Source organism: Pseudophryne corroboree, chromosome 2 (assembly GCF_028390025.1).
Source record: "Pseudophryne corroboree isolate aPseCor3 chromosome 2, aPseCor3.hap2, whole genome shotgun sequence".
Taxonomy (NCBI): domain Eukaryota; kingdom Metazoa; phylum Chordata; class Amphibia; order Anura; family Myobatrachidae; genus Pseudophryne; species Pseudophryne corroboree.
In genome coordinates this window covers 239,711,698-239,723,896 of record NC_086445.1, presented here as the reverse complement: position 1 = coordinate 239,723,896, position 12,199 = coordinate 239,711,698, and the positions used below count along the sequence as shown (strand labels likewise).

The window sequence follows — 12,199 nt, the reverse complement described above, 5'->3', positions numbered from 1 at the left end:
GGAGGCACAATGGGTCAGGAAGGACAGGTAGGCAGGATGCAGAGGGTAGGCACAAGGGGTCAGGAGGCACATGTAGGCACCAGGAATAGGCAGGAGGGAGCACTGGATTAGGATGTTTAAGGAATGCCTGGATGGGATTTTGAGTCAAGGGCGTCAGTCTCCCTCAGCAATGGCCCCCGACTTTAAAGATTGCCCCTTACACTAAATTGCAGACCGAGTACCTCAATGTCGGAGTTTAATGTTTCACCTCCAGTTGCAAATGCAATGGAATACTGTGTCCAGTTCTGGAGACCATATCTCCAGAAGGATATAAATACATTAGAGAGTGTACAAAGAAGGGCAACTAAAATGGTGCATGGCCTACATCACAAAACTTACCCGGAAAGGCTAAAATATCTTAACATGTATAGTTTGGAGGAGAGAAGGGAAAGGGGGGACATGATAGAAACTTTCAAATATATCAAGGGTCTTAACAAAGTTTAGGAGGGAAACATTCTTCAAAGGAAGAGAAGTATTAAAACTCGAGGACATACACTGAGACTGGAGGGGGGGAGGTTCAGGGGAAATTTAAGGAAAAATTACTTCACAGAAAGGGTAGTGGATAAGTGGAATAGCCTCCCATCAGAGGTGGTAGAGGCTAAGACTGTAGAGCAATTTAAACATGCTTGGGATAGGCATATGAATATCCTTACAAAGAATTAAGGTTCATAAAGGTTGAGATTGCCTAAAGGATAAAAAACAAGAAAACAAGGGGCAGACTAGATGGGCCAAGTGGTTCTTATCTGCCGTCAAATTCTATGTTTCTATGTTCCCTCCAGTGTCACTCCTGCCCAGCGTACTACGGAAGTTCAAGCAAGAAGGAAGAATGCTGCTTCCAGTCGCTTCAGCATGGCCCAGACGGCATTGGTTCTCAGACCTGCAGGGTCTCTCGATCGAGCGTCATCTTCTATTTCCTCCATGCCCAGACCTCCTCGTATCAGGGCCCTTGCGTTTACTATGTTATGAGCCACGGCTGTGGCTCATTCCTGTTTTGCATTTTTGTGCTGTAATTTATGTTATACTTCTGTTTATGTTCCCCGTGGGTGTCATGGGGTGCTCGGAGCTCACCCTTAAGGAGGGGATACTGTTATGAACCACAGGTAGTGGTTCATTCCTATTTTATGTTTATAAAGTTGTCTTGCATGCCAGGATTTCCCGTTGCTCTGTTTTAGAATACTCTTGTCTGCTGCCGCTGGTGAGTCTGTGTAATTGCAGCTTGTTCCCATGTGTTCAGCCTCACCTGGCTGCTAATTGCATCTTGTCAGTTTAGAGTCATGCAACAGGGCAGCTGCATGGGATTATTAATTGGGCCTCTCTGTTATATGCTGGCTGTTTGCAATTCACAGATGCTGGTGATATTCCTTGGTTTGCAGTCTGCTTGAAGTGTGAGCTGGTTCCTGTCAGTCCCTGTGTTGATTCCTGTGTCAGTCCCTGTGTCGATTCCTGTGTCTGATCCCGTGTCCTGCTGTAAAGCGTTCCTGCCCTGAGGTCCAGTGGCTTTGCCTGTCCCTGGTCAAGTCTTCTGGCTTCCTGGTGTCCACCGGTCTGTCGTTTGGGATTCTGCCTGTCCTCCAGTTCTGAGAGTCGGTGTCGGCAGCATTAGAAGTTCCTGTCCGTTTGCCAGTATTCGTACCGGTTCCGTGAGTAGCGGCTCTCCCGCGTCCGTTGGCCTAGGCCGCTGTATTCCATTATTGTTTCTGTCCCTGGTGTTTTGCAGAGGGTTCTGCTTGTGCTGTCACCGCCGGTACACAAAGGTATTGTGTCGGCGTGTGATCAGCATTTCCTTTGTTGTTCTTTTCCTTTGGCGGTTTCTCCGCACATACTTTAGGTTTTTAGTTAGCTTGTAGCCCCTGGCCTGTTTGCTTAGTTAGAGGTCCTCTTGTTATCATTCTGCCTCGGATTTCCCTTTGTCTCTCATTAAGACCGGGGGGCACCGGAGTTGGGCAGACATAATCCGCCCTTCAAACGTGGCTGCCAAGGGCTCAAGAAACCATAGTCTCGCAAGGGATTTCCGATAGCACGGGTGAGACAACAGAGTTAGGGCGCCAGGGGCTATTCCCTTTCCATTCCCCTTTCCCAGCGTTACGTCCTGGTGCTCTGGATTCACTTCATGAACATCTCCCTTGTTCTGAGCACCAGGAACCTAACATTATCACCAGCCATACCACAAAAAAGAAATAAAACTTTTTTTTTTCTTTTTTGGCCCAGTCCAGTGTCTAGTCTAGAATCCAGTCCTGTCTAGAATTCAGTGTGCAGAATCCAATCCGGTGTTTAGAATCCAGTCTTGTCTAGAATTCAGTGTGCAGAATCCAATCCGGTGTTTAGAATCCAGTCCTGTCTAGAATTCAGTGTGCAGAATCCAGTCCGGTGTTTAGAATCCAGTCCGGTGTTTAGAATCCAGTCCGGTGTTTTAAATCCAGTCCGGTTTAAAAAAAAAAAAAAGTCTTGTTTTGTTTAGTTAAAATTTAGTCTTGTCTTGCCTTGTCTTGTCTTGTCTAGTTTTAAATCCTCCTATGTCTACTATGCAAGCCCTGCAGGCATCTCTCGCAGCCCTGAACTCTGTATTCAGTGCTTTGAGACCAGAGCGACTAGAAGTTTTGCAGCAATCCCTAAAGCAACTGCAAAACCTACTGACTAAAATCTTGCTCATCTTGCCAGAAGTCGTTGAGAGTACATCTATCTCTAAAGAGACTCTTGTTCACAGTATGGTGACAAGAGAATCCTCTGGTTTAATTGAAGAGAAAAGGTTTAAAAGTTTTCTGCGGCCCAGGCTCTCAGAAGAGGAGCGTCTGCGTCGCAGAAACTTAAACTTGTGCCTATATTGTGGGGGTTTAGGCCACTATCTGCAGACCTGTGAGTTGCGCAAGCCAAAGTGTGGTGACGAGTCTTGCCCTCTGGCCAAGTTGAGTCAGGATACAAGACCTACTCCTGTCTCTACTGTGGCAGAGGTACTTGTCACACAACCCACACTAAAAAGCTCTCTGTCCTATAATTGGGGTCCTTGGGCAAGGGAGCCCCATTATAGATTCAGGAATCAAAAGAGAATGTTTCTCTCCTCTCTTGAGGTTCCTGTGGAAGCGGAGTTGCAAGCCCCTGGAGTGGTGCCCGATGCCCAGGGTCCTGGAGTGGTGCCCGTAGCCCAGGGTCCTGGAGTGGTGCCCGTAGCCCAGGGTCCTGGAGTGGTGCCCGTAGCCCAGGGTCCTGGAGTGGTGCCCGATGCTCAGGTTCTTGGTGCGGTACCCGATGCCCAGAGTGCTGGAGCGGTACTCGATGCCCAGAGTGCTGGAGCGGTACCCGATGCCCAGAGTGCTGGAGCGGTACCCGATGCCCAGAGTGCTGGAGCGGTACCCGATGCCCAGAGTGCTGGAGCGGTACCCGATGCCCTAGCTTATAGAGGGACGTCAAATATTATAGTTCAGGTGTCCATACCGGAAGGGGTCTCAGAAGCTGTCACCCCAGGTAGGGACTTGAAAAGCGCAACCCTAGAAAGGGTCTCTAAAACCATAGTTCTTGAAGGGAACTCGAGAAGCAAAACCCCAGAAGGGATCTTTGAAGTAATATCCCCAAGTGGGGTCTCGAGAGACGCAGCCCCAAAGAAGGGTCTAGAAGTCGCTTCCCCAGGAAAGAACTTAAGAAGCATAGCATTAGTGGAGGATCTGAACGTTATTGCTTCGGCAAAAGTCCCGGAAGTCATAGTCCCGGGAGAACTTTCGATGGTTATCGACTCAGAGAGGGAGGCCGATGGCCCGATCCCAGTCAGGGAGGCCGACGGCCCGGTCCCAGTGGGAGAATCCGAGGTGCTGGCCCCAGCGGGGTTCCCAGAGGCCACTGCCCCAGCGGGGTTCCCGGAGGCCACTGCCCCAGCGGGGTTCCCGGAGGCCACTGCCCCAGCGGGGTTCCCGGAGGCCACTGCCCCGGGTGGGGTTCAGAAAGTCACTGCCCCGGGTGGGGTTCAGAAAGTCACTGCCCCGGGTGGGGTTCAGAAAGTCACTGCCCCGGGTGGGGTTCAGAAAGTCTCAGCCCCGGGTGGGGTTCAGAGAGTCTCAGCCTCGAGTAAGGTCAATAGTGACCAGGTCCTAGCAAAGCACTCCAGTCAGTCAGATGGGAAGAAAACAGATCCTGACTCTGGTATCTCAACATCCATAATCTTTGATGGGGACTTAGCCCAATTTTTGGCACTTTACAAACACTATTACATTATTATGTTGTCTAGACCATTTCTGGGCATCACTTCAGAGAACCTTGTGCTTTATCTGATTTATTCTTTTAGAGGAGAGCCTTTTGAGTGGGCGACCAGCCTAATGAAAGCTGAAGATCCCATTCTTCAGGATCCCCCAGCATTCAGTGATGCAATTATTAAAAGATATGGTTCCAAAGAAATTGGTTCAGGTTCCTCTAAGTCACCCGTCTTGTCTTCTGAGAGTCCACCAAATACTGTAAACTCGGCACAAGAGTCCCAGCCCGTTGTTTTGACTGCAGGATGTGCTTTTTCGACTTCTTCTTCTACTAATAGTACTTTACCAGAAAGTTCAGCTCCCAAGGGTAAGAGACCTGTCTCTGATTTGAACGCAGCCTTGCTGGGTGGTACCATCAGTTCAGACAATGTTTGGGGAATTACCTTGGTCAGACCTAAAGAGCTTTGTAAAAAGAAGAAGAAGAAGAAGAAGAAGAAAAAGAAATAATTTTTGACTCTTGCCTTGATAAAAAAAAAAAAAAAAAGGATTTTTTTTTCCCTTGTCTTGTGTCCAGTGGCCACCATCAAGGGGAGGGCACTGTTACAAGTTGTTGTTACAGCTTGTTTTTTGTTTTCTTGTCTGTTAGACCAGTGTGTCAGGTTTCCCCCCCCCTTGTTCTGGATAGTCTGAATTTTGGGGTCTTTTGACCCCTCCTCAAGGGGGGGGGGGTAATGTTATGAGCCACGGCTGTGGCTCATTCCTGTTTTGCATTTTTGTGCTGTAATTTATGTTATACTTCTGTTTATGTTCCCCGTGGGTGTCATGGGGTGCTCGGAGCTCACCCTTAAGGAGGGGATACTGTTATGAACCACAGGTAGTGGTTCATTCCTATTTTATGTTTATAAAGTTGTCTTGCATACCAGGATTTCCCGTTGCTCTGTTTTAGAATACTCTTGTCTGCTGCCGCTGGTGAGTCTGTGTAATTGCAGCTTGTTCCCATGTGTTCAGCCTCACCTGGCTGCTAATTGCATCTTGTCAGTTTAGAGTCATGCAACAGGGCAGCTGCATGGGATTATTAATTGGGCCTCTCTGTTATATGCTGGCTGTTTGCAATTCACAGATGCTGGTGATATTCCTTGGTTTGCAGTCTGCTTGAAGTGTGAGCTGGTTCCTGTCAGTCCCTGTGTTGATTCCTGTGTCAGTCCCTGTGTCGATTCCTGTGTCTGATCCCGTGTCCTGCTGTAAAGCGTTCCTGCCCTGAGGTCCAGTGGCTTTGCCTGTCCCTGGTCAAGTCTTCTGGCTTCCTGGTGTCCACCGGTCTGTCGTTTGGGATTCTGCCTGTCCTCCAGTTCTGAGAGTCGGTGTCGGCAGCATTAGAAGTTCCTGTCCGTTTGCCAGTATTCGTACCGGTTCCGTGAGTAGCGGCTCTCCCGCGTCCGTTGGCCTAGGCCGCTGTATTCCATTATTGTTTCTGTCCCTGGTGTTTTGCAGAGGGTTCTGCTTGTGCTGTCACCGCCGGTACACAAAGGTATTGTGTCGGCGTGTGATCAGCATTTCCTTTGTTGTTCTTTTCCTTTGGCGGTTTCTCCGCACATACTTTAGGTTTTTAGTTAGCTTGTAGCCCCTGGCCTGTTTGCTTAGTTAGAGGTCCTCTTGTTATCATTCTGCCTCGGATTTCCCTTTGTCTCTCATTAAGACCGGGGGGCACCGGAGTTGGGCAGACATAATCCGCCCTTCAAACGTGGCTGCCAAGGGCTCAAGAAACCATAGTCTCGCAAGGGATTTCCGATAGCACGGGTGAGACAACAGAGTTAGGGCGCCAGGGGCTATTCCCTTTCCATTCCCCTTTCCCAGCGTTACGTCCTGGTGCTCTGGACTCACTTCATGAACATCTCCCTTGTTCTGAGCACCAGGAACCTAACATACTAGGACCTGGCAAGACTGGCTTTGACGGCGTGGCTCTTGAAGCTTCACTCCTGAGGGCCAAAGGATTTTCTGAGGTGGTTATTCAAACTATGTTGAAGGCCCACAAACCGACTTCTGCATGGATTTCTTATAGGGTCTGGAATTTTTACTTCACCTGGTGTGCTGCTAAGAATTATGATGCATACAAGTTTAGTACTTCCAGACTTCTGGCTTTTTTGCAACAAGGCCTGGATTTAGGACTTCGCCTGGTCTCCCTCAAGGTTCACATTTCTTCCTTGGTGTGGTTTCAGCGTAAAATTGTATCTATTCCTGACGTTCATACATTCACTCAGGGCGTACTGTGGATTTAGCCTCCCTATGTCCCTCCTGTTGCTCCATGGGTTTTGTCTGTTGTTCTTAATGCCCTTCAATAGTCTCCATTTGAACCTCTTGAGTCTGTGGACCTTAAATGCCTTACGCATAAGGTCATTTTTCTGTTTGTTATTGCCTCTGCTAGGAGGGTGTCAGACTTAGGCACTTTGACCTGTCGTCCACTCTTTCTGATATTTCCCGTGACCGGGCAGTTCTTAGAACTCATCCTGGTTATCTACCTAAGGTGGTGTCATCTTTCCACCTTAACCAAGAGATTGTGGTTCCGGCCTTTATCTCTCCTGGTCTGTCCTCCAAGGAGCGGTCTTTGGATGTGGTACGGGCTCTCTGTATATATGTAGAAAGGACTGCCTCTATCAGGAGGTCAGATTCTCTTTTTGTACTTTTCGGTTTTCACAAACGTGGCTGGCCTGCGAATAAGCAGACCTTGGCCAGATGGATTAGAATGGTGATTGCACAAGCTTATGTGCAGGCTGGACTCCCAGCTCCTGCTGCTATCAAGGCCCATTCCACTTGGTCTGTTGGACCTTCTTGGGCGGCCCGCTGTGACGCGTCCGCTGAACAATTGTGCAAGGCGGCTACGTGGTCCTCAGTGAACACGTTCATCAGGTTCTATGCCTTTGATACTTCCGCCTTCCAGGATGCTTCCTTTGGATGCCGAGTTCTTGTGCCCGCTGCAGTGCATCCCCTCCCATGAGGAACTGTTTTAGGACATCCCCGATGTTATTCTCTGTGGAATACCAGTGTACCCCACTGCAGAAAAGGAGATTTATGGTAAGACTTACCATTGTTAAATCTCTTTCTGCGAGGTACACTGGTTTCCACATGGCGCCCACCCTGACACATAGCTTCTTTGGGTTTGTATGGCATTAGCCGCTAGTCCCTTCTCCTGTCTTGAGAATGAGGGTCTATGTGACTAACATCTACCGTCTCTCTTACCTGCTACTGCATTGGACTGGTTAACGAAACTGAGCTCGTGCCTGGAGGCGGGGCTATAGAGGAGTCGGTGCAGTGCATCCTGGGAACAGTCAAAGCTTTAGCCTGTTGGTGCCTCAGATCAAGATCCAACTCTACACCCCGATGTTATTTCCTGTGGAAACCAGTGTACCTCGCAGAAAGAGATTTAACAATGGTAAGTCTTACCATAAATCTCCTTTTCTTCCTTCATCCAGAAAACCCATTCCATTTTTTGGTGCTCTCAGCCAGCCGTTCACAACCTCAGTTACACGGCTGGGTAGTAGAAACCAAATGGAATAGGTTGGTTTTCTAAATATTTTTTACTCTAAAACTACAGTACTTCATCCTCAATCATTAAGCAGGACGGCATGATCATGTGTTAAACTACAGAAGAGCCCTTTTCAGCTATTACCAGGACTGTTTCCTATTGGGAGACCCACTATATTGGTTATTTTAACCTTAAACTCATGTATGTTATGGGTCATTATATCCATAATTCGCCAGATTGTGATTATATTCCATTGTGAGTATAATAATATCATTTATTTGAAATAAAAATTCCTCACAATTTTCACATTATTAATACAACCAATTATCACTGTGATTTTCAGGGTATTAACGTATCCAGAACCATTGCAATCATCCAAAACTTGACTGTGACATATTCAAATATTTTTTCCGCTTCTATAAACCTCTTCTTACCACAGATTTTTTCACACACCTTGTGCATATATATACCAATAAAAATTATATTTTATAACTGTTTAATAATGTTTTGTAGGAGTGCCCCAACACCAGAGTCCTCCTTTCTCTCTACAATTTTGAAAATCCTTTTTGTGACTCTTCGAAACACCACCAACCTAGCTTACTATCCTTGAACTCAATGCTTGATTATACACATGTTGGTTACTAGAACATCGCCTACTAATATACGAATGCAATCCTACCCAGATATGTACTGTGTGGAACAAAGTCCTCCCTCACTAGATTAGTGGGACGAAAATAAATGGTGATGTCACCCTGCATCAGCCACTTCCGTTCTTATTGTTCTTCTGCGATCCAGGGGCCTGCTGTCACCAAATAAATACCCATGCAGATTGGTCATGTCCATAGCACTCTATCGATATATAAGAACAAACTTGCAGCAAAGATCTGTGTACGTGCTGCACTACCGTAGTAAGGTACCATTCTTGCACGAGTGCAAAACAAATAGTAGGCCACATATAGACTGAGGGGTCTATTCATGAAGCAGAGAAAAGAGTGGAGAAGTGAGCCTGTGGAGAAGTTGCCCATGGCAACCAATCAGCTGCTCCGTACAATTGTATAGTATGCAAATTTTAATTTTTACTTCAATACTAATTGGTTGCCATGGGCAACTTCTCCACTGGCTCACTACTGAACACTTTTCACTTCTTTATGAATAGGCCCCTTAGAGGGAATTCAATTAGCCACAGTAATTTATGGCAGGTTAATTGGACCCCCTGGGCTACTCAATTAACTCCGTCCGAAGTGAGCACTTAATACCTTACCCCAATATTGCATATTTTCCTGAACACCTCTATGGAGTGGAAAATCTGCAATGTTTGTGCTCAGGAGGTGTCTGAGAAATGATCAATATGCCAGAACCTAACTGCTATCACCGCAAACTGAATCCACCCTTTTGACATTTTGAGCATTAGTAAAGGAGGCCCTTTAAGTCTATGTACTTTGGTCATTATCCTGTCCATTGCACTATCTTCAGTGGCATCCTTAGATGTAATTGTGTCACCTACCGCTGCTAAAGCTCCTGCTGTGAGAGAAAATCCAATGGCAAGACTTCCTGGCTCTGTCATGTCCCTGCGGCGGCGATCTTCCACAGCAAAGACTGTAAATGCTAGCTGAAATGTAGAGAAAACTTCCATCCCCATAGCCTGTCCTGCATTCCCTTCACTGTTTACCTGTAATGCAGACAATAATTAAAAGAACATTGGGCATACAGTATAGTAAGCTTTTAATATCAAGATACTTCACAACTCTTGGTTCTTGCAGTTAGCTCACGTATTTTCTTGCCTAACTCCTCCTCCTAATTTTACTATTTGTTGTTGTCTCCCTGAACACATGAATTAGATGCAGTTTTTCCATAAAGCATTCTTCATAAAAGCATTGTCTGTATTGTGTTCCCAGAACAAGGTATTTGCCAATAAGAAGCAAGATGCATTTATGAGTTTAGAAATATTTAGGTGCCAAAATATGATCAAAACTGATTATTTATCCCAGTAAACCATCAAATCCAAATAGTGTACTTACACATAAATCTCTCTCTCTCTCTCTCTCTCTCGACGTATGTGTGTATGTTCCAGCATAACTCTGGAATGCCTGGAGCAATTTACACCGAACTTGGTACGGGATGCGGTCAACATCCCGCCAGACGGAATCCCGGCGGTCGAAATACCAACGCCGGAATCCCGACCGGCACAATCCCGACATATTCTCCCTCCGTGGGTGTCCACAACACCCATGGAGGCAGAATATAATAGTGTGGCGAGCGTAGCGAGGCACCGTGCACGCAGCGTGGCGAGCGAAGCGAGCCCGCAAGGGGCTGCGTTCCGCTCGCCACCCCTGTCGGGATTGTGTGGTCGGGATTCCGGCGTCGGTATTTCGACCGCCGGGATCCCGTCCAGCGGTGTTACGTACTGATCCCCTTGGTACACATATAATTTATAATCTGTAAAAAAATACTGTGGGGGTAAAACACCCCTAGTACCCCTAGGGGTGGGAAGGGGGTGACATGTAAAAATCCATAGTTTTCATCATAACTCTGGAATGCCTTGAGCAATTTATACCAAATTTGGTACACAAATGACTTACAATCTGGAAAAAAATACTGTGGTGTATGACACCCCTAGCACCCCTAGAGGTGGGGGTGGGAAGGGGTTAACATGTAAAAATCCATAGTTTACGGCATAACTCTGGAATGGCTGGAGCAATTTACACAGAGGCACACATGGGTAGGGGCAGAGGCACCCACGTGTAAGGGCAGAGGCACCCATGGGTAGGGGCAGAGGCACACATGGGTAGAAGCACAGGCACCCATGTGTAAGGACAGAGGTACTCACGGGTAGGGGCAGACGCACACATGGGTAGGGGCAGAGCCACCCACAGGTATGGGCAGAGGCACACACGGGTATGGGCAGAGGCACCCACGGGTAGGGGCAGAGGCACAAACAGGTAGGGCAGAGACACGCACGGGTAGGGGAGTAGGCATACGGGTAGGAGCAGAGGCACCAACGGGTAAGGGCAGATGCACACACGGGTAGGGGCAGAGGCACACACGGGTGGGGGCAGAGGCATACTTTATTGTCGACGCTAAGCCATGTGACCTAGGGCCCTTTGACATAGAGTCAGCCTGCAAACCTACCATATTTAACATACAGCGGGCAGAGCTTGGCCTGTCATCCCAGAATTTATAGCACTGAGCAGGGCAGCATCAGAGGCGGGAAGGGGCAGAGAAGGAGGCGGATTATTCTCCTCAGCACCAGCATTTTGACAGCATCAATCCGGTGAAGCCCAGAGGTGCGGCCTGACAAAGATTGGCATTATTCTGTAAATTCCGTAGCAAAGCATGGGTAGTCAGCTAGTCTAAAACTAAAAGTGAATGAAACCTTATTCTGATTCACATGGATGCCATTTAAATGGCAGGTACCTCTCGTAAAGAACATGTGTAAATATCAGTTCTGAGTGTGTAAATTGTTTCAGGTTGCCTTTACAGAGGAGAGTATCTTAATTTTCTGGCTTTATGCTGAATGCTCACCCATCAATGCATGCCGCTATCTGTATTTGGAATTTACCCTTAAACTTAGCGAGACCATAATCAGATGGAGGACATCACTAGTATCCAGAATAATACAGTGGACAAGTTTCATTTGATATGGTCTCCCTGGTACTCTTCCCAGGCGCTCAGGGAAATTTGCTTTACAGTATAAAATATGCCTGGATAGTTCAAATGGTATCTCAATAAAAGTAAGTGCCTCATTATAGCAACACATTTGTGCATGTATTTTATAAATAAAATAATTGACGTAGCTCTTGTAATGTGACAAATAAATGAGACAAGTAAGAAATGCCATATATAAAATTGCAATGACATGGCATGAAGGCTAACATGATTAAGGAACTAATTCAGACCTGAACGCAGCAGCAAATTTTTTCTCTAATGGGGAAAACCATGTTGCCCTGCAGGGGGAGCAGATATAACATTTGCAGAGAGAGTTAGATTCGGGTGGGTTATCTTGTTTCTGTGCAGGGTAAATACTGGCTGCTTTCTTTTTACACTGCAATAATAAGAATTTACTTACCGATAATTCTATTTCTCGTAGTCCGTAGTGGATGCTGGGAACTCCGTAAGGACCATGGGGAATAGCGGCTCCGCAGGAGACTGGGCACAAAAAGAAAAGCTTTAGGACTACCTGGTGTGCACTGGCTCCTCCCCCTATGACCCTCCTCCAAGCCTCAGTTAGGATACTGTGCCCGGACGAGCGTACACAATAAGGAAGGATTTTGAATCCCGGGTAAGACTCATACCAGCCACACCAATCACACCGTACAACCTTTGATATGAACCCAGTTAACAGCATGATAACAGAGGAGCCTCTGGATAGATGGCTCACAACAACTATAACCCGATTTGTTAACAATAACTATGTACAAGTATTGCAGATAATCCGCGCTTGGGATGGGCGCCCAGCATCCACTAC

At 47.0% G+C, this 12,199-nt stretch overlaps 1 protein-coding gene across 1 annotated transcript in view; it reads right to left on the bottom strand.

Moving 5' to 3' along the window:
- LOC134991388 (aquaporin-2-like) overlaps positions 1-12,199 on the bottom strand; it is a 30,649-nt gene that overhangs the window by 10,852 nt on the left and 7,598 nt on the right. Inside the window, exon 3 of the mRNA XM_063950741.1 lies at positions 9,239-9,403. Coding sequence (XP_063806811.1) covers positions 9,239-9,403 — 165 coding nt within the window. The remainder of the gene's footprint in view (positions 1-9,238; positions 9,404-12,199) is intronic.